Here is a 23,369-nt window from a genome sequence, read left to right on the forward strand (position 1 = left end):
AGAATTACAAGTAGAAACTGATGAATTTACAGTTAAAAAGGGATATTTTAATTTACTTCTCATAAAAAAAGTATATCCTAATAATCACTCAGGGGAAGTTTGTATGAAACAATCAGGGAATTCATATTATTATGAGGCTGAAGAGTAAGTGATCTTCTTTTTGTGATCTTCAACCTCAAGGTAATATTCAAATAGTTTTTCCAGGACTGTTATATATCTATATGGTAAAAAATATGTATAGAAATATTGGCTAAATCATTGAACTACATCTCCAAAGACAATGTAATGCTATTATTTCTATCTTGTTATTAAGGATCAGCTTATATTACATGCATATTTGAGTATGAATTGAAAGGCTGCTCACAAGCGGAAATGAAATTTAGGTAACAAAGTGCAAACTGCTTTATAGGTACTAATAGAAAGAAATACTGCTAGACGGCTACCATAAATTACGGTGAGTTGTGCTGGTCATAATAAATTCCTTTTCTCCTTTGTTAAATACTCCATAGCAGCCGAAATGGACTAGTCAGTATTTGCCAAACGCCCTGTGCTTTCCTGCTCCAGCCTTTGACAACGTATGATGGATGGAGAAGGGCACTGCATCTGAAAGGAGAGGGTCTGGATCTGGATGCTGACTCTGGCACCTACAAGTGGGATCACCTTTGGTAAGTCACTGACTACTCTAACATCCAGCAAGAGCCTGGCGTAAAGTAGACACTTAATAAATATTTTCTGACTAAATGCCCATTCTGCATTTCAGGGTCTTCTTTTGTTAAATAATGCTAAAAAAATAACTACCTCAAGGCATTTGAGGGAAGATTAATTACATAACATGCCAGGAAGTATCCAACAGTGTTTGGCAATTAGCTGATGTTCAGTCACTGTTTCATTGTTATACTAGTCCACCAGGTCAGTGTCAGAACTCTACTCTTTTTCCTTAGACCATACGACAGAGGGAACTTGGCACTTTGATATGGCTATACTTTGGTAGTGTATTAGTTTCCCAAATCTGCCATAACAAATTACCACAGACTTGGTAAAGCATCAGAAAATTATTGTCTTACAGTCCTGAAGGATAGATGTCTGTCTCATAAGAACACTTATTGTTGGATTGAGGGCCCACATTATCCAGGATGAGCTCATCTCAAAATCCTTACCCAAAGGATTTGCAAAGATCCTTATTTCAAATAAGGTCACATTCTGAGATTCCTGGTGGACATACCTTTCGGAGGTTACTATCCAACCCAGTACAAGTAGACACTAAAGATTACTTTATCTAATCTATCTCTTCTCCTTCTCTTCCTGTGTTGCACAGCTGATTCTCCCATGCTGTCCAGTCCAATGCTATTCAGAACAAGAGCCACGACATGACAGAATCAGCAACACCTGAGAGCTTGTTAGAAATGCAAATACTCACACCCATCCCATGCCTACCAAATCAGAAACTCTGGGGGTGGGGCCTGGAATCTGTACTTAAATAAGCTCTTCAGGTGACTCTAAAGTTTTCCAGGCACTGATCTAGCCCACACCACCCATCCACACAAATATATTGCTATACAAGTGTCACTGATTTTAAAGAAAACAAAGCAAGTATTAATTCTTTTCTTGTTGGACATAAAAACAAAGAGGTGTATGTATAGACAGCATATGCCATTTACTGAAAAAAAAATAATTAGCATTGCGGACTAGAATGGCAAATGAGAGAACTGCCTTTTATTGCAAAGGACAGAAAATCTATAAGAATTGTGTTTATATCAGATTAATATAATCTGCACACACTGACTTGATATTGCCCATTTCCTTAAGCCACTATTCATCTAAATTAAAAACTTTTTTTTTTTTAATTTTTGGCCGTGTGGCATGCAGGATTTTAGCTCCCCAACCAGGGATTGAACCCATGCCCCCTGCAGTGGATGCATGGAGTCTTAACCACTGGACCTCCAGGGAAGTCCCAAAATTAAAAATTAAAAATCTCTTTAAGCAAGAAGAACAAGTTTGTTAGCTGTGCTAAATCTGAGGGTGTAAAATTTTGATCAGCATTTATGCTCATAGAAGACATAAATATGTTTTGCAACCTTTTGAGAATAATTGTCAGTCAGTAATCACTAAAGAGCTGCCTACTTTAACAGAAAAATGAATCTGTACCTTGAATAATGTACATAAACTCCTTGTCAAAAGTCATCATATAGAAGGAAAAGCCAATATTCTCATTCCCCTTTGGGAAATCTGCTGGGAAATATATGCTTGGAAAAGGATGAAAACTGGTTTCATTCAACATTGTAAAAGATGGTTATTACTTAATCTGAGTATCTGGAGAGTACCAATAATAAAGTTAAGTCTTCGGGTCCAGATAATATTTGTTTTTAACACTTCTTTGAAAAGGAGAGATGGCTGAAATGATCATTTTCTAGCCCTATTCAAACATGATTTCAACAGATCATCTACAAATCCAGTGTTTCTTACATAGATGTCTGCCAATGCCCAATGCTTCACTCTGGTCAATCTTCAGTAGAGGGGTATTCCTGTGACATTTGGACACTATCAGAGACCAGTCCCTGGCAACATGACTTATAAACATCTAGTTGTCCCTTGCACTCTCTTCAGCCATGTGTAAGTTCACACTAAAGCACTGTGGATTTCTCTGCTTTGAGGAGCTTACTAGAAAAAATACTGGAGTGTGTGGTCAAGCAGTGAGCTGAGACACATGAGAATATTTTCCCCTAAAATAGAAATTGACCACTAGACCACCTTAAACAGAAGGCATGAAAAGGCCTTCTATTAACACCTCCCAATCTTGGCTGAGGACAGAAGTAACAGGACACCTCAAGGAACTATATGACTATGTACTTCACTGATAAATTTTAAAGTCTGGCACTTGATTTTTTTTTTTTTAACAGTCTTTGACCATCTAGCTATACCAGTGATAGAACACAGAAATTCAGGAAGTTTATTTTTTTTTTAAATAGCACAGATTGTACTCATATTTATATAGAGCTTCAGAATACTAAGGACTAACAGGAACAGGGTGTCCAGAGAGGAAAGAGTTCCATGGAAATCAGAAGGAAGCAGAACTTGTATCAGTTGTTTATCTGATTGAATGAAGCTGGTAAGTTAGATTATTTGACTTGTAATTGGACACTGTCTAAAAATCCAAGTCTGTTGAAAACAATTCCTATTTGTGTATAGTTTTTCCTAAGTCACTGGATATTTTAGCAAGAGGAATGTTGGGAAAAGGTTAAGATTTCTCAGGAAGACTTTCTAGAATCTACATATTTCAATTAAATTCTAAAAAGCTGATGATGTACAGAGAACATTCAATGATTATAGTACCCATATTACACTATTCTTTCTGGACTAAAGAACAAATTTTGAGACCTTCATTATCTATTTTACCACTTTTCTCTCCATCAACTTGAGTAGTAAGGATAATTGGCCTGATTCTTTAACCCACAATCACTGTCAAATTCTGAAGATTAATCCTCAGCAACATGCAAAAGAAGATGGTCTCCCCTACACAGGAATAGACAGACTCTGCACAACAGCATAATTTTTTTTTTAAAAAGACTATTCTTTAAAATATTTTATCTGGATTCAAGTCTTACATCAGCTGAGGATACCAGAGGTTGAAATGAAAGACATTCTTGAGCCTAGATTCATGGAAGGATATGCAAGATACACCTCCCTTTGTTTGATCTGGGTGACTGTGTTCCCAGTATGTGGGGGAGTACAGATTTAAGATGTGTACATAATATACATATTTCATAACAGAGCAAATTATTTTTGAAGCAAAGTAAAGGTATTAGGACATAAAGAAAAGAAAAATATCACCCCAAAGTCATTACAATTTTAAAGAATTTAAAAGTAATAATTTATAGGTCTTCAAAGAAAAGAAATAGGCTTGTGTTGTCTAATATAAATAAAAAGTTTGAAGAAGCTATTATGGGCAGAAGCCAAATGTTTATAAATTTAAAATTATAGATTCATTCTAATAAGTTATATGTAAATTCTACTAATTTTCACTGGCATATTTTTTCCAATGATAACAACTTCCCTCTGAAAACAGGAAAACAATAGCTATTTCTATTAGACATAGAAAGATCATTTTTAATATCTAGTGCAATAGCTACATTCAAATTCCTTTTGTATGTTATATCCACTTTTATTATTTTATTTCTTTTGTATGTTATATCCACTTTTCTATGGATTAGTAAGATTGGTTTTGGTTTTAATGGAATGGGATGAGGAAGGTGATGGTGAATGAGAAATATCCCAAACTTTGGAAGAAACCCAGATTCATCATGTGTGTAGCCTGATGTTGGAGTCATTTGTGTGTCTGGATGAGAGAAAGGACTACACTTGTAATGAATATAATCAACAAAACTGGAGAAAGCTGCATAATACAACCTTTAGTCCCAAATAACAAAGGACAACACCTGCTCTTCATGTGATTAGTAGGACTCAAGTTGAAAAGGTTTTTGTATCTTAACAAAAGAGCAATCACATTTTGTAGAATTCTTTTTATTGCCTTCTGGCTCAAAGTTAAAATATAGAATAGAAAACATGGAGAGTTATGGTTGAAAAGTTTTGAATTTCTGGAATCTGCGACACTAGATTTTAAGTATTACTAAACTTGAATTCCAAGTGAATTAATACCTTGAGTGAATTTTCAAATGGGCATAATGTGTAGAGAAACAAAAATTAATACAATCTTCTATTATTATAAATGGTGACATTTTAGAAATGACATTTTGTTTTTTAGTAATTAGGATGAAAACAATTCTTAAAAGTTAAGGAGGATATTACTGATAAAGATGAATTTCTGTTAACCAAGTACCAGGTCTGCAAAACTGAACTTTGAATTTTCTCAGATAAATCAGTGCACTGGGACAAGTCATCGGATTAGGATACCCCCACCACTTCCACCTCCCAAAGCACTCCCCTTCGGACCCGAAACCTGAAAACAAGAGGCACCTAGCAGCCCTGTGGGTGGAAAACCTACCCTTTGTAAGCCGTAAGCCGGCTGCTGGACAACAACCTGAGGGCTTGGAGACCAGCATGGCCCTCACACTAGGATGCTGTCATTTTACTTCCAGGGAAGAAAAACAAAGGCATCCTCACGCCTGCTATACTCTCCCCGATGCCCTCTTCCCCTCTATCCCAGCTCCTCCCATTCCCACTGCCCATCTTAAGAAAACTACAAGGAGGTCAGTTTGGTTGAAGTCAGATCCATAAACTGAAAGTCAAGTCAAAAACAGGGTTAAGCCAATATATAAGTCCCATAGTAGACTTTTCTATTTAAGAAACAAATATAATCATCCACACCAGAAAAGAGGTACTCTAAATCAAGGGGTCTTTGCTTGTTCTCATAAATGGTATAGAAAAGTCTCTGGATACCAACAATTAATCCATTTTGTCTAATTTTACTACTTTCCTACTAATAGTTATCCTACAGAATTCCTATAGATTTTAATTCAAGATAAAAGAGGTAAAGCGTGCAACCTAATCAGGCAGGTTTAGTTTTTAAGTTACTAAAGAATATCTGTTAAAAATCACTCCCCTGGAAGGCTGTTTCATAATACTGCCATAGAGTGGCACAGAGTTTGAGAACAGGGAAACTGAAATTAGTACAAAAAGAACTTTCAATGTGAAGGTTTCTGCTGATGATTTAAAGTGATAAATGGACACAATTTTCTATATTAATATATATTTATTTATATATTTGAAAATGCAACTCACATCAAAAGAGTATATTTACATCTTAAAATTTTGGTTAGGAAACTTTTTGGGGTAATGAAAATGTTCTCTATTTTAATGGTAGTTACATGGGTGTATACACTTAAGAAAAACTCATCAAACTCCACCCTTAAGATCTGTGCATTTCACGGTGTTTAAATTTTACCTCAATAAAAAAATTAAATTACTAAAAAGGTTAATCAAATGAAAGAAAACTATAGTAACTAACAGAACAGAAAATGGCAAAATGATGATGGAATACCTGAATGATTCAAGTTTTGGGAACACTGGTCTATGGAAAGGTGAAGAAAAGTAAAATCCAAAAGGAAATTAAATGAGTTTTGAAACCTGACTGTGACTCTTCCCAAGGGGTTCCTCTACTTACTATTCTTTCCTGAGGTATCTCTCTGCCTGGTGCTAGAAGCCAGCAGTAGAGATCTATTATAATATTTATCTTTGTGGAATGATGCATATAAAGCTAGGTGAATCAAGTGAGTTGCAGTACATGAATTCTATGTTAATAAGCAAGCTTATTAATTAGCACAAATATCAAGACATCTACTCATAAAATGTAAGCAACTTCTGCAATTGGGCTAATGAAATTTTCCTGCTTATTATGAAGAATTTTTGCAATAATTTGGGGGAAATTTTTCTTTATCAGAAAATATAATAGCTTGAATTCCTCATACATAAATGTATAAATAAAGAAAGTGGTCATTAATTTTGTCTTTCAAGAGATATAAGTTAAACTCTTGGCATTAATAAAAATAAAGTGTTAGAAAAAAAGATATGCATACATACATACTTTCTATATATAAGCTTTAAAAATTTAGAGGGGGCTTCCTGGTGGCACAGTGGTTAAGAATCCACCTGCCAATGCAGGGGACAAGGGTTTGATCCCTGGTCTGGGAAGATCCCACATGCCATGGAGCAACTAAGCCCGTGCACCACAACTACTGAGCCTGCACTCTAGGGCCCACGTGCCGCAACTACTGAGCCTGTGTGCTGCAACTACTGAAGCCCCCACGGCTGGAACCCAAGCTCTGCAACGAGAAGCCACTGTAATGAGAAGCCCACGCACTGCAACAAAGAGCAGCCCCCACTCGCCACAACTAGAGAAAGCCCATGCACAGCAACGAAGACCCAACGCAACCAAAAATAAATAAATAAATGATTTTGTTTTAAATTAGAAAAAATAAAAGAGATCCTTTTCCAATCAGTAACAAATAATGTGGGAAGGCCTTAGTTAGAAATATGTAAAATTCTACATTGAAAAAAACTAAAGAAAAAATGATAAAGAGACATATTTCTACGTGTGTGTATTCACTTTGTAAACATGTAATTTCTCTCCAAATTAATACATAGATTTTCTACAATACCAATCATCACCTCAACAGAATTTTTCTTGGGAGACTTAACTAAATATTTCTAAAGTTCATCTGTGTGTTGTTAAAACTATTTAAATTGTGCCTATATTGAGGTTTCCATGGGAAAGGAAAGGTAAGGTAGGGTAAACAGTTTAGGACTGGCTACTTTGAATAATTCTGGAAGGCTTTGGTCTAGAGGGGTGGTCTCCATTGGCTGGAACCTGGGCCTGGGATAATTTAGGGCAGGGTCAATACTGGCTTGGTATTTGAGAATTTGATAAGGTAGTTGGGTTATGTGGGTTTGGAATTAGTTGGTGCATATGAAAGATGTACCCTGTGCCATCTAGAAGAACTGGCTAGTCTTGGGAGGGACAGTCCCTCCCCAGACAGAAAGGGTTTTTAAAATGTCAATTCATCATAATATACATACATACATACAATCTGAAAAACTAAACAGGCAAGAACTATGAAAACAATTTTTGAAAAAGTAGGGTAATGAAGGATCACCAATCCACACATTAAAGAAGAGATAAAGAAACAATAATTACAGCAATTTAGAATTCTTTTTAAGACTAGATATGTGATAGATATAGAAACAGATATTTTGACATGTTAAATGCCATATGTTATATTATGAAAAAGGTATACTATATACTATAAAGAAGATAACAAAAGAAAAACAGTAAAGTAAAGAAGGGAAAGATTATTTATTACTCAATAAATGGTATTCAGATAACTGGTTTTAGTGTAGGGGAGGAAAAATGTCTTTTTCCTCCATCCTTCTAAGTTCTTGGTTGGGGTCCCTGTAACAAAAGATAGATTAAAAAGAGAAAAGCATACAAATTTATCTAAGGTAAGTTTTATGTGACAGGGGAGCCTTCATAAGGAAATGAAGATCCAAAGAAGCAGTTCAACCTATAAATCAATCAATCAAAGTAAAAAAAGCCCATGGAAGAAATGGGCAAGGATATGCATAGGCAGTTTTCAGAAGAAATATGTCCAATAAATATATGAAAAATGCTCAACCTCACTAAAATAAAATAAATAACAGCAGATTGAAATAACAATGGCATATTTTTCTCCTTTCAAATATTGGCAAATATGTAAAAACTGGTGATATCTAAAGCTGGCAAGGGAGTGGGAAAAGCATTGGCAGTGGTGGACACGAGAGAAACTATTTGAGAATATTGTCACTTAAGGAGACTGTCAAGGCTCAACCTATCCCAATCACAGTTTTGACAGTAACTAGAGTTAACATATCTCCACACACAATGTATAGAATGACATGTTAAATTTTAAAAATTCTTTTAAAATGCTATTAACTTTATAAATTTTCATTAAGAAGATTCATACAAATGTCTGATATTGTTCTCTACTTAACTTTAAGGTAAAGTCCATATTAAGCTGTGAATTTTAATTATTTGAATTTTCTGTGAAGATTGTATACATTATAATAACATGACATATTAAAAATATTTTAGTATATGAGTATGTACAAATAAAAGCAATTGTTTATTTGTTAACTTACAATTTTCTATTATTCTAATATTTGATAATTCTATAACACTGATATAAGTAACCATAAATATTAAATTCCTAGTGTCAACTAACATTTGGAAGAAAAATTTGATTATATGTCATTTTGATTTAAAATATTAATTTAATTTTCTTTTAAAAATAGTGTTAATAAGATTGAATTTGAAGCCTGTATATTTGATTTAATAAAACATGATCTTACCCTTTTCTTGGCCACCACAGCAACTTTGCCATCTGCTTTGGATTTGTCTGTAAGACAATAAGGTATGGCTGCTTCAAAAAAGTGAACTACACTCCTGTTCAAATAAATGCAACATTACACAGTTAGAATTTTCTACTTTCTCATACCATGATATGTGTTTTCAGTGGTTCTTTGGATCAAAATGCTAACAAACTCAGCTCCCAGAGTTGAGTAAAACAAAGTAATCCAAAAGTAATAACATCAGGGATTGGTATACTTATTTGACAAACCTCCTCCTTTAAATCTGATGGCTGGTTAGATGTCCACCAGCTAGCATCTAGTGTATCTCATTTCTAGACTCTGGTCGGCTTATGTGCTACCTCTACATGTACATCTATTGGGCTGGCCAAAAAGTTTGGAAAAACTCTAACGAACTTTTTGGCCAACCCTATACTACCAGCCAGACATGTAATAAAGACTTCATAGAGACAACATCTTATTTAATCCTCGTGATAGTTTTAAAAGGGGTGTACTCCATCTGCACTTCACAGCATGAGGTCATGCAGTGGAGGCAGATCCATTTGACTACAAGTCCCTAAACTTTATGCCTGCTGCCTCCATCTGGGGTCCCTGAGCTGCCAACAGTGCATCAGAGAAAGACTCAGCAAGAATGAAGAGTCTAATCAAACAGAGAACAGATGACCTTTGAACAACATGTGGATTAAAAGTGCCGACCCCTTGCACAGTGAAAAATCCACATATAATTTTTGACTACTCTAAAAGTTAACAATAGCCTACTGTTGACTGGAAGCCTTAGTGATAACATAAACAGTCGAGTAACACATATTTTGTATGTTATATGTATTATATACTGTATTCTTACAATAAAGTAAGCCAGAGAAAAGAAAATGCTATTAGGCAAATAGTAAGAGAAAAAACATTTACAGTACTGTACTGTATATATCGATGCTGTAAGTTATCTGTTTACAAGATGAATCATCTGCCTGTCAGTACCTACAGCAATAATGTCTTCTATGATACAAAACACTGTAGATATCATACGTATTACTAATACTAGACATCAAAAATTAAAAGATAATGTGAAAAAGAAATTCATATTTAACAAAGAAACAGCAATATGACTGCTTTATGGTTGCCTAGCATAATTGATATGATTGTTTCACAGTAACCTTTCCTATACACTAATGAATGAATGGTTATCACATTTTTATGGCATAGAGTAGTACAGTCATACTCATAAGACAGGATGGGAAACACTGTTACATTTTGTTAAAAACCCCTTACCTGTGATGATAGGTTGATATGCAGTATCTCCAATTATGAGAGAGAAAGAGAGACATACTGTATGGTAATATAATTCTTTGAAAGCAAAGTTATAAGACAGTAAGAAAACATGTTATTACTTTTATGTTAAATATCACTCACCTTATGCCTATATAAGGTTAGGCTATCCACTTCAATACACACCTTGCACACAATGTTCTACATGATGAATACTTGGGCGCTGATGATGATGAGGACACAAAAAGTCTCATACAGTACTTGCCATACAGGTATTCGATTTTCACACGAAGATAAGTGTGAAGCTTATTAACTGTATGGCAAGATGATTATTTACTATTCATTGAGTAGAAGTGGATCATCATAAAGGTCTTCATCCTCGTCAACTTCACGCTGACTAGGCCGAGGAGAAGGAAGAGGAGGAGGGGTTAGACTTGCTGTCTTGGGGTGGCAGAGGCAGACAAAGTGGAGGAGATGGAAGGGGAGACAGGAGAGGCAGGCACATTTGGTGTAACTTTACAGAAATACATCTTAATTTCTGTCCGACTTTTTTGCTTTTTCATTTCTCCAAAAATGTTTCTATATGGTATCAACCCTTCTTCCACCGTTTGCTTTAGTTTCAGTGCCTGTATCGTAGAAGGGTTCCTGTTGTTTTGCTTTAGCCCATATCATAGAAGAGTCCATGTTGTAAAAAGTCAAAACCCATCTTGAATATTCGGAAACCTTCTGCCAGCTTGTCTGATGTCAATTTGTTTTCTGGCACTGCTTCTTCTACATCCTCTTCCTCATCTAGCCCTGGTTCAGAAGCACTCATCTGTTAATTCCTCTGGTGTGGTGTCTCTTAGCTCTTGAATTTCTCCAAGATCCATATCTTAAAACTCTTCACCCCCCACCCTTTTTGCCTTATCCACAATTTCTTTCATGATTTCCTTGATTGGCTCCATCGTAAATCCTGTGAAGTCATGCACAACATCTGGTCACAGTCTTCTCCAGCAGGGATTTATTGTTTCAGGCTTGATGGCTTTCACCACTTTTTCTATAACAACAATGGCATCTTCAATGGTATAATCCTTCCAGACTTTCACGACATTCTATCAGGATTCTCTTCCACAGCGTTGACAATCCTTTCCATAGAGCACTGTGAGTAATGAGCCTTACAAGGTCCTTATGACCCCCTGAATTAGAGATGTTGTGTTTGGGGGGCAAGTAGGCCACTTTGACGCCTTCACTGTTGAACTCATGGGGTTTTGGGTGGCCAGGGGCATTGTCTAATATCAGAAGAACTTTAAAAGGCAGTCCCTTCCTGGCAAAGTACTTCCTGACTTCAGGGACAAAGCACAGATGAAACCAATCCAGAAAAAGGCTTCTTGTCATCCAGGCCTTCTTCTTGTAGTACAACCAAAAGACTGGCAGCTGCTGTTTATCTTTTCCCTTCAAGTCTTATGGGTTCGCAGCTTTATGGATAAGGGCAGTCCTGATCATAAACCCAACTGCATTTGCACAAAATCATACAGTTAGCATATTCCTTCCTGCTTTAAATACTGAAACTCGCTTCTTTTCCTTACTAACAAATATCCTTTGTGGCATTTTTTTCCAGAATGCACTTTTGTTTGCATTAAAAATCTGTTCAGGAGACATCCTTTCTCCTCAGTGATTTAATGGTGTCTGGGAACTTGTCTCCTGCCTCTTGGTCAGCAGAAGCTGCTTCTCCTGTTATCTTGACACTTAAGCCAAACCTCTTTCTAAAATTATCAAACCATCCTTTGCAGGCATTAAATTCTCCAACTTTAGGATCCTTCACCTTCCATTTGCTTTAAGTTGTCAAATAATGACCTCACTTTTTCTTGAATCATATTAGTCTAAGGTATGTCCTTCTGATAGCAAACCTGCACCCACATTAAGGCCACATCTTCAATTCAAGATAAAAAGGTACTGCACAAAAAGTGCAAGGTTTTTGCACATGCTGGTGTAACCACAGTGACGGCTTCACAAATTTCCTTTCCTTCTCTTTTTTTTTTTTAAACAATGGTTGGATTCATCCATCTTGAAATGGTGGCAACTTCAGCTGCAGACCTCAATCTGTGGTACATACCAAGCATGACTTATTTCTTGGGAGCACTTCAAACATCACGAGTGGCACTTTGTGGGTCCCATGGTGTTATTCAGGAAACGGTATTGCACTAAATATTATGGAAAATATTGGGCTGGCCAAAAAATTCGTTCAGTTAGTGAATACATTGATCAATAAAATTCTCGGTAAAAATGAAAAACGTGTCTTATTTTTACTTAAAACTGAATGAACTTTTTGGCCAACTGAATACATGAGAACCGCGAGAAAGAACTTTCTACTGTGATATGCAACTTAGTGGAAAGACGAAGTGCTCATGCAGAGGTGACTGGTGTCACAGCGTTTTAAGCAGATGTGCACTACATTTGGGCTCACTGCTACAGCAGCAGGAGATGGCTAGGAAAGTATTACCGTAGTAATACTTACTTAGGTAATACTTAAAGTATTACCATAGTACACTGTGTATCACAGTTATCTTTATGCAATCATGGTTTAATACTGCATCTTTATGCTTGTTTACATTTCTCTCGACTATGAATGGTTCCACATACAATCTGTGTTTGCATACATTTTGATAAATTTTAACTTTTTATAATAGATTTGTGCATATTTCATGGTAGTAAATGATAAAATAGACTAGTATCTACATATATTTTAATCATTCATGACATAACTTTTTCTTATTTTTTTCAATATTTCTAGGCTATGCAGTTCATCTGTGAATTTTTTCAAGTTGTCACAAATCTCCCCAAAATTTTCCATATATTTATTAAGTGAATTCACTGAAATCTGCATGTAAGTGGACTCATGCAGTTCCAACCCATGTTGTTCAAGGGTCAACTGTATAGAAAATTATTTCAAGATATCATTTTGATATGAGCAAAAGTATATATGTGTGTGTATTAGTAAAAATCATTGGCACAACTGTTGGATTTTTAAAAAATGTTCAATCTGGAATTCCATAATTGAATAGATTATATGTAAATATTTATTCATAGATATGTTTTAGAAACCTTAATATTGTGGTAATGAAAAATGGAAAGAGCTATGGACATTAATTGTAAAGTTTTAGGGTTACATTTAACATTAAAGAAAAATGCATGGAAATTTAATTTATCAATATAGAATTATAATTCACAATGAACATGTAAAACAAACAAAAAGGATAAATACCCATGAATATAAGAGAAAATAAATGCTTGCTATCTAAAAGCAAATTTTGTAGTAAAAAAATTATTTTCATAAAACATAGAAATCTAGAGGAGCAGGTTATTATATTTATACCTACAACTGGCTGGCCACATGTAAACTGCCCTTTTTCCTGTGCTTAGCTGTGTGCTTGAAATAATCCCTTCTTCTGGAGTACACTTTTTCCCTACTGATGAACGTACAAGACCATCTACCAACACAGATGATTCTTCAACTGGGAGAAATTCCCACCTCTTTTGCAAATCCATAGTCACCTTAGGCCATAGAACTTTCTAACTTGTACTGATATTATGGTTACTTCTATATATGTGTAAGCACTCTGCAAGGCTAAGATGTGCCTCAAGGCAGGGACCATTTTTCATATGCACAGGTGCTCAATTTTTTTATACTTAATTAAATGTATATGTATTTTATGCAAAATATTATATGGATCTGAAATATACATTGTACATGAACAAATTAATATAATTTATTAACTGAAATACATAGACTATTTACATGGCATAAGTTACTATATTAGACAGTGTAAAATATAAAACACTGTATGTTCTCAGACCTTCAGTTTCTTTACTGATAACCCAGGAGCAATATATTGGTATATTGTGAGATTTAAATAATATAATCTACATAAATAAAGCTCCTAAAACAATGTCTGGTGGATTTTAGATAATCAAAAATGTTCTCTTCAAAAAAAAAGTTCTCTTCCATTTTAGCTAATTGGTATGTGTGTTAGAGAAAGAGAGAGACCTCCTTGTAGTACTAGGAAAAATAGTTCATTGATGATATATTTCACTATTGTCTCTTTTTAAGTGATTCCATCATTATTCCATTTAAATAATTATTTGTCTTTCAAACATAGTTGGGAATAATTGATGAGTAATGATAAAATAACAAAAAGTTTCAAAAGAGAGGGAAAAATAAGATCGTGGCCCAGTGAAACCTGATAGCAGTTACAAGATAGAGTAAATTTTGTTGTATCTAAAAATTTTTTCTCCCTGTTCTTTTTTTTTTTTTTTTTTTGTGGTATGCGGGCCTCCCTCTGTTGTGGCCTCTCCCGTTGCGGAGCACAGGCTCCGGACGCGCAGGCTCAGCGGCCATGGCTTACGGGCCCAGCCGCTCTGCGGCATGTGGGATCTTCCCAGACCGGGGCGCGAACCCAGTTCCCCTGCATCGGCAGGCGGACGCGCAACCACTGCGCCAGCAGGGAAGCCCTCTCCCTGTTCTTTTGAAGACCTCTGATAACAATAAAAATCACAATGAAATATTAATCTGTACAAATAGCTAAAATTGCACAAAAAGAAACACAGAAACTAAAATTGGATCCAAAGGACTCTGATTATATATTGAGAGTTAATGATAACAGAATAAAAATTTATGTTTCTCCTCAAAATGTAAGTCATTCTTATGTAAAATTTCCAGTAGGGAGATGAACTGGGAACAGAAATATCCAAACTGTTGTTCAAGGAACTTTTTATGCTCAAAAGTTGCAGAATCGTCTTCCAATGCAAGAGAACCACTCTAATTTCAAATGCCAAAGGGAAATTCTAATGTAATACTTAAAAACATAACAATCACTAGCGGTTTCTCTGATAGTAACAGTAGGTCCATGTTCAACTTCAGCAGCATTAACTACTTTCTAAGAGCTGCATTCTCCCTAGAAAGGTTTAATTTCCTCCCTTCAGAAATCTCTGCATGTAAGGACCCTCACATACAGAGTAAAAAGCAGTTAACAGGAAATGTAGATTTGGATAATTAAAAGGGCCTCTTCTGAGCTACATCCAAATCATATTTTTAAAGTATAAAAGAGAAGCTGCAGGTAGAAAATGAAAATGTTCCAAATGAGTAGAGATGGTTATGCCTCATGACCCATAACAGATGTTAAAAATTTTTATTTACAGCCATATTAGAGAGAGGTACAAATATTAATATAAATCAATGGCTTCTCTTCTTTAAATAATTTTTCTAAAGCTTGTCCATTCATTGCCTCAGAAAAACTGTCAGTATGTTCTTCTTTAAACATGACAGCTGAGAGCATTTTCTTAAAAACAAAAAGGACAGTCCAGTTTCCTGTCTGTCAGTAAAGAGCTTGGAAGTCACCACTCTGTCCTAACAACAAGTAAAAAGATGAACAGATTGAAAATCAATAACTCTTCTTAGATCCCTCAGGGAGTGAGTTCACAGGGCAAACCACTGCCCCCAAATTTGCAGAGACAAATTGCTTACTGGCAAATTAAAAGAACCACAATTTACTGGAGTTGAAACCTCGCCAAGAGCCAATGCCTGGGAGGGAAATAGGAACTGAAATCCACGAAGTGCTGGAAGCTCACTGTGAACAAGCCTGAGAGAGAAAAACCCCAGAAGGATCCAGTCCTGGTGGAGGGAGATGTACTTTGGTGAATTTACCTCCAGGAGCTCCATCAAGTTCTCACACTGCCAACTGGGAAAATAATTCCCTGTGCTTCAGGCAGTGGGAGGAAAAAAGTAATGGTTCTGAAATATGCCAGAGCTTTCAATTCTTCTAACAAGGCCTGCCCTCAAGAGAAACTATTTTACCAGAACCTAACCTACTGCGGTTTTTTCAGAGCCTAACCAGCCTGGGGGAAGGGAAACGCCCAAATCCAGCCTGCTGTAGCCTTCCATGTTGGGAAGGGAATTCCAACTCCAGCCCCCTTTAGCCATCATGGACCACCTAAGAGGTAAAAAAAAAAAAAATGAGAAGCACTCATGAAACTCAAAGCACAAGGACTGAGATCTAATCACAGGACTACAAAATGCCTCCCCTACCCCACACACCTTACCACTGCACTACTAAAGGCCTCTTTACCACAGTTCTTTTTACCTAGTACATCATATTCACCTTTCCACAAAAAATTACAAGGCATACTAAAAGGGAAATCACAGTTTGAAGTGACAGAGAAAGCGCTGGAAGCAGACCCAGATATGGCATAGATGTTGGAATTATCAGACTGTGAATTTAAAGCAACTACAGTTAATATACCAAGGGCTCTAACGTTAAAAGTAGACAACTTGCAAGAGCAGGTGTGCAATGTAAGCAGAGATATAGAAATTCTAAGAAATAATAAAAAAGAAATACTAGAGATCAAAACACTGTTACAGAAATGAAGAATGCCTTTGATGGGCTCATCAGTAGACTGGACACAGCTGAGAAAAGACTCTCTGACCTTGAGGATACATCAATAGAAACTTCTAAAACTGATAAAGCAAAGAGAAAAAAGACTGAAAAAAAAAACTGAACAGAATACCCAAGATCTATGGGACAACTACAAAAGTGTAACATGTGTGTAATGGGAATACCAGAAGGACAAGAGAGAGAGAAAGGGACAGAAGAAATATCTGAATTAATAATGACTGATAATTTCCCCAAATTAATGTCAGACACCAAACCATAGCCCCAGGAAGCTCAGAGAACACCAAGCAGGACAAATGCCAATAAAAACTACACTTAGACACGTCCTATTTAAACTGCAGAAAATCAAAAATAAGAAAATTCTTGAAAGAAGTCAGAGAGGGGAAATTCTTATCTTCGCTCCTTACCTATAAAGGAGGGAAGATAAGAATTTCATCCAATTCCTCTCAGAAACTGCGAGAGGACAGTGGAGTGAAATATTTAAAGTGTTGAGAGAAAAAACCCATGAAATTAGAATTCTGTACCCTGTAAAATTATTCTTCAAAAGTAAAGGAATATACAAATTGTGAGACAAAGAAAAATTGGAGGAATTTATTGCTAGAAGTCCTGCCTTACAAGAAATGTTAAAAGAGAGATAGAGGGACTTCCCTAGTGGTGCAGTGGTTAAGAATCTGCCTGCCAAAGCAGGGGACACGGGTTTGAGCCCTGGTCTGGGAAGATCTCACATGCCGCGGAGCAACTAAGCCGGTCCACCACAACTACTGAGCCTGCACTCTAGAGCCTGTGTGCCTAAAGCCCGTGCTCTGCAACAAGAGAAGTCACTGCAATGAGAAGCCCATGCACCGCAACGAAGAGTGGCTCCCGATCACCACAACTAGAGAAAGCCCACGAGCAGAAATGAAGACCCGGGGCTTCCCTGGTGGTGCAGTGGTTGGGAATCTGCCTGCCAATGCAGGGGACATGGGTTCGAGCCCTGGTCTGGGAAGATCCCACATGCCACGGAGCAACTGGGCCCGTGAGCCACAACTACTGAGCCTGCGGGTCTGGAGCTTGTGCTCTGCAACAAGAGAGGCCGCAATAGTGAGGGGCCCGCGCACTGCGATGAAGAGTGGCACCCGCTTGCCACAACTAGAGAAAGCCCTCGCACAGAAACGAAGACCCAACACAGCCATAAATAAATAAATAAGTAAATTTTTTAAAAAAAGAAATGAAGACCTAACACAGCCAAAAATAAATAAATCTATTAAAAAAATTATAAAAGAGATAGAAAATGGTATAAACCAGAAATTTGGATCTACATAAAGGAAAAGCAGCAGAGAATGACTAAGTAAAGGTAAAAACTTTTATTTTTCTCATTCTTAATGTATCTAACAGAAAATACTTTGTTCAAAATGAGAGCAACAATATATTCAATTATATATTATGTGTGTGTGTGTGTGTGTGTGTGTGTATGTATGAAATGAATGACAACAATGATACAATGGACAGAAGAGGAATCAGGAAATTTTTGTTAATATAAGTACATTCATTACTCATGAAGTTATAAAGTGTTATTTGAAAGTGGACTTAGATAACTGTAAATGAATATTTCAAACTATAGGAAAACCACTAGAAAAATTAAAAAGAAAGAATAATTGACATGCTATGAAAGGAGAGAAAACAGAATTATATGAAGTGCTCAATTAACACTACAAAAGGCAGAACAGACTATAGACTACTTCATTTAACAACAGCAGATACACATTCTTCTCAAGCTTGCTTGGAACATTCACCATGACAGACTACATTCTGGGCCATAAAACATACCTTGAAAAGTTAAAGAAATAGATATCATATAGGGTTGGCCAAAAAATTCCCTCGGGTTTTTCCGTAAGATGTTTCGGAAAAACCCGAACTAACTTTTTGACCAATCCTATCCAATAATCTGCTCTCATATCACAATGGAATAAAAGTAGAAATCAAAAACAGAAGGATAACTGGAAGATCCCCAAATACTTGGAGCTTTAACAACACATTTCTAAATAACATATGGGTCAAAAAAAATCTCAAAAGAAATTTTAAAATATTTTGAATGAGATGAAAAAATAAATATGGCTTATCAAAATTTGTGAGATACAGTGAAAGCCGTGTTTAGAGGGGAATTTATATCATTAAATGCATATATTATGAAAGACCAGAGATCTAAAACCAGTATGCCAAGCTTCCACCTTAGGAAGCTAGAAAAAGAAGAGCCAGTTAAATCTAAAGTAAACACGAGAAAAGAAATAAAAATGAGAGGAGAAACAAATGAAATTGGAAACAGGAAATCAATAGAGAATATTAATAAAACCAAAAGCTGTTTCTTTGAAAAAGCCTCTAGCCAGGCTAACTAAGAAAAGAAAAGAGAAAACAGAAATACTAGTGTCAAGAAATGAAAGAGAGGGCATCACTACAGATCCCATGGAATTTAAAAGGATAATAAATAAATGTTATGAATAACTCCATGCCCACAAATTTGATAATCTAGATGAAATGGACAAATTCCTTGAAAAACACAATCTGCCAAAAGTCACACAGGAGAAATGGAAAATCTGAAGAGCCTGTACCTGTTTAAAAATTGAATCAATATAATAAACTTCCAAAACAGAAAGCATCAAGCCCAGGTGAGTTCTCTGGTGAATTCTACCAAACATTTAAGGAAGAAACTATACCCATTCTCTATAAACTCTTTCAGAAGATAGAAGCGAACAGAATACTTCCTAATTCATTCAATGAAGCCAATATTACCTGAAATACCCAAACCAAATAAAGACATTACATGAAAACTACAGAGCAATCAGTATTTCTCATAAACATAGATGCAAAAATCCTCAACAAAATATTAGCAAACTAAATCCACCAATGTATAAAAAAGAATTACACACCACAATCAAGTGGGGTTTATTCCAGGTATACGAGGCTGGTTCAACATTCAAAATCAATTAATGTAATCCATGACATCAATAGGCTAAAGAAGAAAAGTCACATGATCATATCAATAGAAGCAGATAAAACACTTGACAAAATCCAACACCCATTCATGATAAAAACTCACAGCAAACTAGGAATAGGCGGAAACTTCCTCAATTTGAGAAGAGTCTACAAAAAATCTACAGCTAACATCATCCTTAAAGGTGAGAAATGCAAAGCTTTCCCACTAAGATCAGGAGCAAGTCAAAGACATTCTCTCCTCACCACTCTTTTCAATATTGTACGGGAACTCCTAACTAATACAATAGGACAATAAAAGAAATAAAATATACAAATTGAGAAGAAATAAATAAAACTATCTTTGTTTGCAGATAACATGATCATCTAAGTAGAAAGTCCAAAAGAATCAAGGAAAATACTCCTGGAAGAAATAAGTGATTAGACCAAAGTTGCAGGATACAAGGTTAATATTAACACAAAAGTCAACTGTTTTCCCATTTACCAGCAATGAACAAGTGGAATTTGAAATTGAAAACACATTACCATTTATGTAGACACCCCCAAAATGAAATACTTAGCCATAAATCTAACAAAATATGGACAAGATCTATACCAGGGAAGCTATAAAACTCTGATGAAAAATGAAAGAAGATCTAAATAAATGGAGAGATATTCCATGTTCATGGATAGGAAAACTCAATATTGTCAAGATCTCTGTTCTTCCAAACTTGATCTATAGATTCAATGCAATCTCAATCAAAATCTCAACAAGTTATTTTGCAGATATCAAGCTGATTCTAAAGTTTTTATGGAGAGACAAAGACCCAGAAAAGCTAACACAATATTGAAGAAGGGCAAAGTTGAAGAACTGATCCTACCTGACTTCAAGACTTACTAAAAAGCTACAATGATCAAGACAGTATAATATTGGGAAAATAATAAAAATAGATCAATGGAACAGAATACAGAGCCCAGAAACAGACCCAACAAATATAGTCAACTGATCTTTGACAAAGGAGCAAAGACAATATAATGGAGAAAAGCTAATGTTTTCAACAAATGATGTCGGAACAACTAAATATCCACATGGCGTGCACACACACACACAGACACACACAAAAGAATCTAGACACAGACCTTACACCTTTCACAAAAATTAACTCAAAATAGACCACACATCTAAATGTAAAATGCAAAAGTATAAAACTCCTAGAGAGTAACATAGGAGAAAATCTAGATGATTTTGGATATGCTGATAACTTTTTAGATATAATACCAAAGGCAAGATGCATGAAAGAAATAACTGATAAGCTGGATTTCATTAAAATTAAAAACTTCTATTCTACAAAGAACACTCTCAAGAGAATAAGACAATCCACAGAGTGAGAGAAAATATTTACAAAATACATATCTGATAAAGGACTGCTATTCAAAATATACAAAGAATCTTAAAACTCAACAATAAGAAAATGAACAACTGGATTACAAAATTAGCAATAAACAGACAACTCACAAAAGAAGATTCAAAGATGGCAAATAAGTATATGAAAGGATATTCACCATCATATGTCATTAGAGAACTGCAATTAAAACAATAAGATACCTCTACACACCTATTAGAATGACCCACACCAAGGATGTGGAGCAACAGGAATTCTCATTTATTGCTGGTGGGAACGTAAAATGGTACAGCCACTTCGGAAGATACTTTGACAGTTTTTTACAACACTAAACATATTCTTACTATGTAATCCAGCAATTGCACTCCCTAGTATTTGCTCATTTACTCAAGTGAGCTGAAAACTTATGCCCATGCAAAATCCTGCACATGGATGTTTACAGCAGCTTTATTAATAATTGCCAAAATATGGAAGCAACCAGGATATCCTTTAGTGGGTGAATGGATAAATGAACTGTGGTACATACAAACAATGGAATAAAATTCAGTGCTTAAAAAAGAGCTATAAAGACATGGGGAAACATAAATGCATATTACTAAGTGAAAGAAGCCAATTTGAAAAGCTACATACCATATGATTCCAACTATATCACATTCCAGAAAAGGCAAAACTATGGTGACAGTAAAAAGAACAGTAGAGGAGTCAAGATGGTGGAATAGGAGGACATGGAATTCGTCGCTCCTCACAAGTACATCAAGAATACACCTACAAATGGAACAATTCTCACAGAGCACCTGCTGAACATGAGTGGAAGACTTCAGACACCTAAAAGGAGAGGAAAAATCCCCTCAACAACCAGGTAGGATGAAAGAAAGAAGAAAAAAAGAAAAGAGGAATCAAAAAAGGGACCAGCAGCCCTGGCACAGAGCTGAAGGTGAGGGGAGGTTCCCACACTCAGAAAAACTCCCTCATGGTGGGGAAATCAGCTGGGACAGAAAAGGAACTTCAGGGGATCAAAGGAGAAAGCAGTGGATGGTTTGTGGAAGACAGGACAAAGTAAGAACTGCATGCATGATCTACACCACAGCTCTGTGCATTCCAGTCTGAGTCATGAGTCGCCAGTTGCAAAGGGGGGCTGGGTGCTGGAAAGTGGGATTTGGAGTGTGGATCCAGGGAAGGGACAGCTGTTAGCTGTGAAAAGATAGCCAGAAGGGACAGGAATAAGGAGCTCCACAACCAGGAAAGTCTGTGGAAAAGCCCGGGACACCACAGAAACAAGGAGTATTGTTGAGTAGTGCGCAAGGGGCAGAGCCGCCATTACAACCCCTTTCCCCACCCACCGGCTTCTTCAGCCTCCGGGGGCACTGGGAGGGGCTCCCATCTAAGTGGGCCTGCCTGCCCCTCAGGCCAGGGTCTCCCGTGTGGGTTCTGGGGGCCTGAACGCTACCCATCCCAAAGCCTTCTTGGGAATCAGCCCTGGGCACCCATGCCTGGGGACAACAGTCTGCCGATGCTGGCGGGGGCTGAGTGCTAAAGTGAGGGGTTGGTAGAACGGATATGGGGAGAGGAGCACTGTTGGCTGTGCAGATACAGCAGAGGGGACAGGAGTGAGGGGATGCATGGCCAGGAATGCCCCTAGAAAAAGTCTGGCCTGCCTGGAAAGCAAGGTGCCATAGTTGAGAGGCACGTGGGGGGCAGGACCGCCACCGCCCCCACACATCAGTGCCTGCCTCCGTGGGCACTGGGAGGGATTCCCACCAGAACGAGTGCGCCACAGTCTGTTGCAACTGCCTGCTGGTCCACACCACTGCAGGCAACTCATGCACAACCCAATTGTAGCTGCTGTACCCCTCCCCAGCCTGAGTGAGTAAGTGTGCTCCAAGCAGCCGCTGCTTTTGCTCCCTCTTGCCTGGGCAAGGAACAGACGCCTGAGGGTGGCCCACATGCAGACATGGGGCCAAAACCAAAGCTGAGCTCCAGGGGTGGTGTAACTAAGGAAGAGGAATGAAAATCTCTCTGTGCAGCTACACAAGCTGCGGATTAAATCCCTGAGAACGGCTTGGTAAATCCTGCGTCTGTGGAATACCTGAATAGACGAGTGTTCCCACAATTGAGACCAATCTAGCCTTTGCAGCAGTGGACTTTGGGGGCAAGTACACGTGGGAGGTGGGCCAGGTCAGAGTCTGAGCTGGCCCCACAGTGCCCAAAGCAGGTCCAGACCTACCTAGAAGTACTGGAAGGCCTCCTGGGGAGGTGGAGGATGGCTCTGGCTCACGGTGGGAGCAAGGATACTGACAGAGGAGGCCCCAGGAAAATATTATTATTACTGTTATTTTCTTCTTTGTTTTGTTTTATTCAGTTGTTGGTATTGTTGCCTTTATTATTTTTTATCTTTTATTTTATTTTTTATTTATTTACTTTTTTGTGGTACGCGGGCCTCTCACTGTTGTGGCCTCTCCCGTTGCGGAGCACAGGC

The 23,369-nt window shown here is 37.0% G+C and overlaps 1 protein-coding gene across 7 annotated transcripts in view; it reads right to left on the reverse strand.

The window, feature by feature from the left end:
- ZCWPW2 (zinc finger CW-type and PWWP domain containing 2) overlaps nt 1-23,369 on the reverse strand; it is a 142,841-nt gene that overhangs the window by 13,635 nt on the left and 105,837 nt on the right. For all 7 annotated transcript variants that reach the window (XM_028478908.2, XM_007108652.3, XM_055079745.1 and 4 more), the window contains one exon: nt 8,839-8,885. In XM_028478908.2, the coding sequence (XP_028334709.1) occupies nt 8,839-8,885 (47 nt within the window). The remainder of the gene's footprint in view (nt 1-8,838; nt 8,886-23,369) is intronic.

The sequence above is a fragment of the Physeter macrocephalus genome, chromosome 18, assembly GCF_002837175.3.
Source record: "Physeter macrocephalus isolate SW-GA chromosome 18, ASM283717v5, whole genome shotgun sequence".
Lineage (NCBI taxonomy): Eukaryota > Metazoa > Chordata > Mammalia > Artiodactyla > Physeteridae > Physeter > Physeter macrocephalus.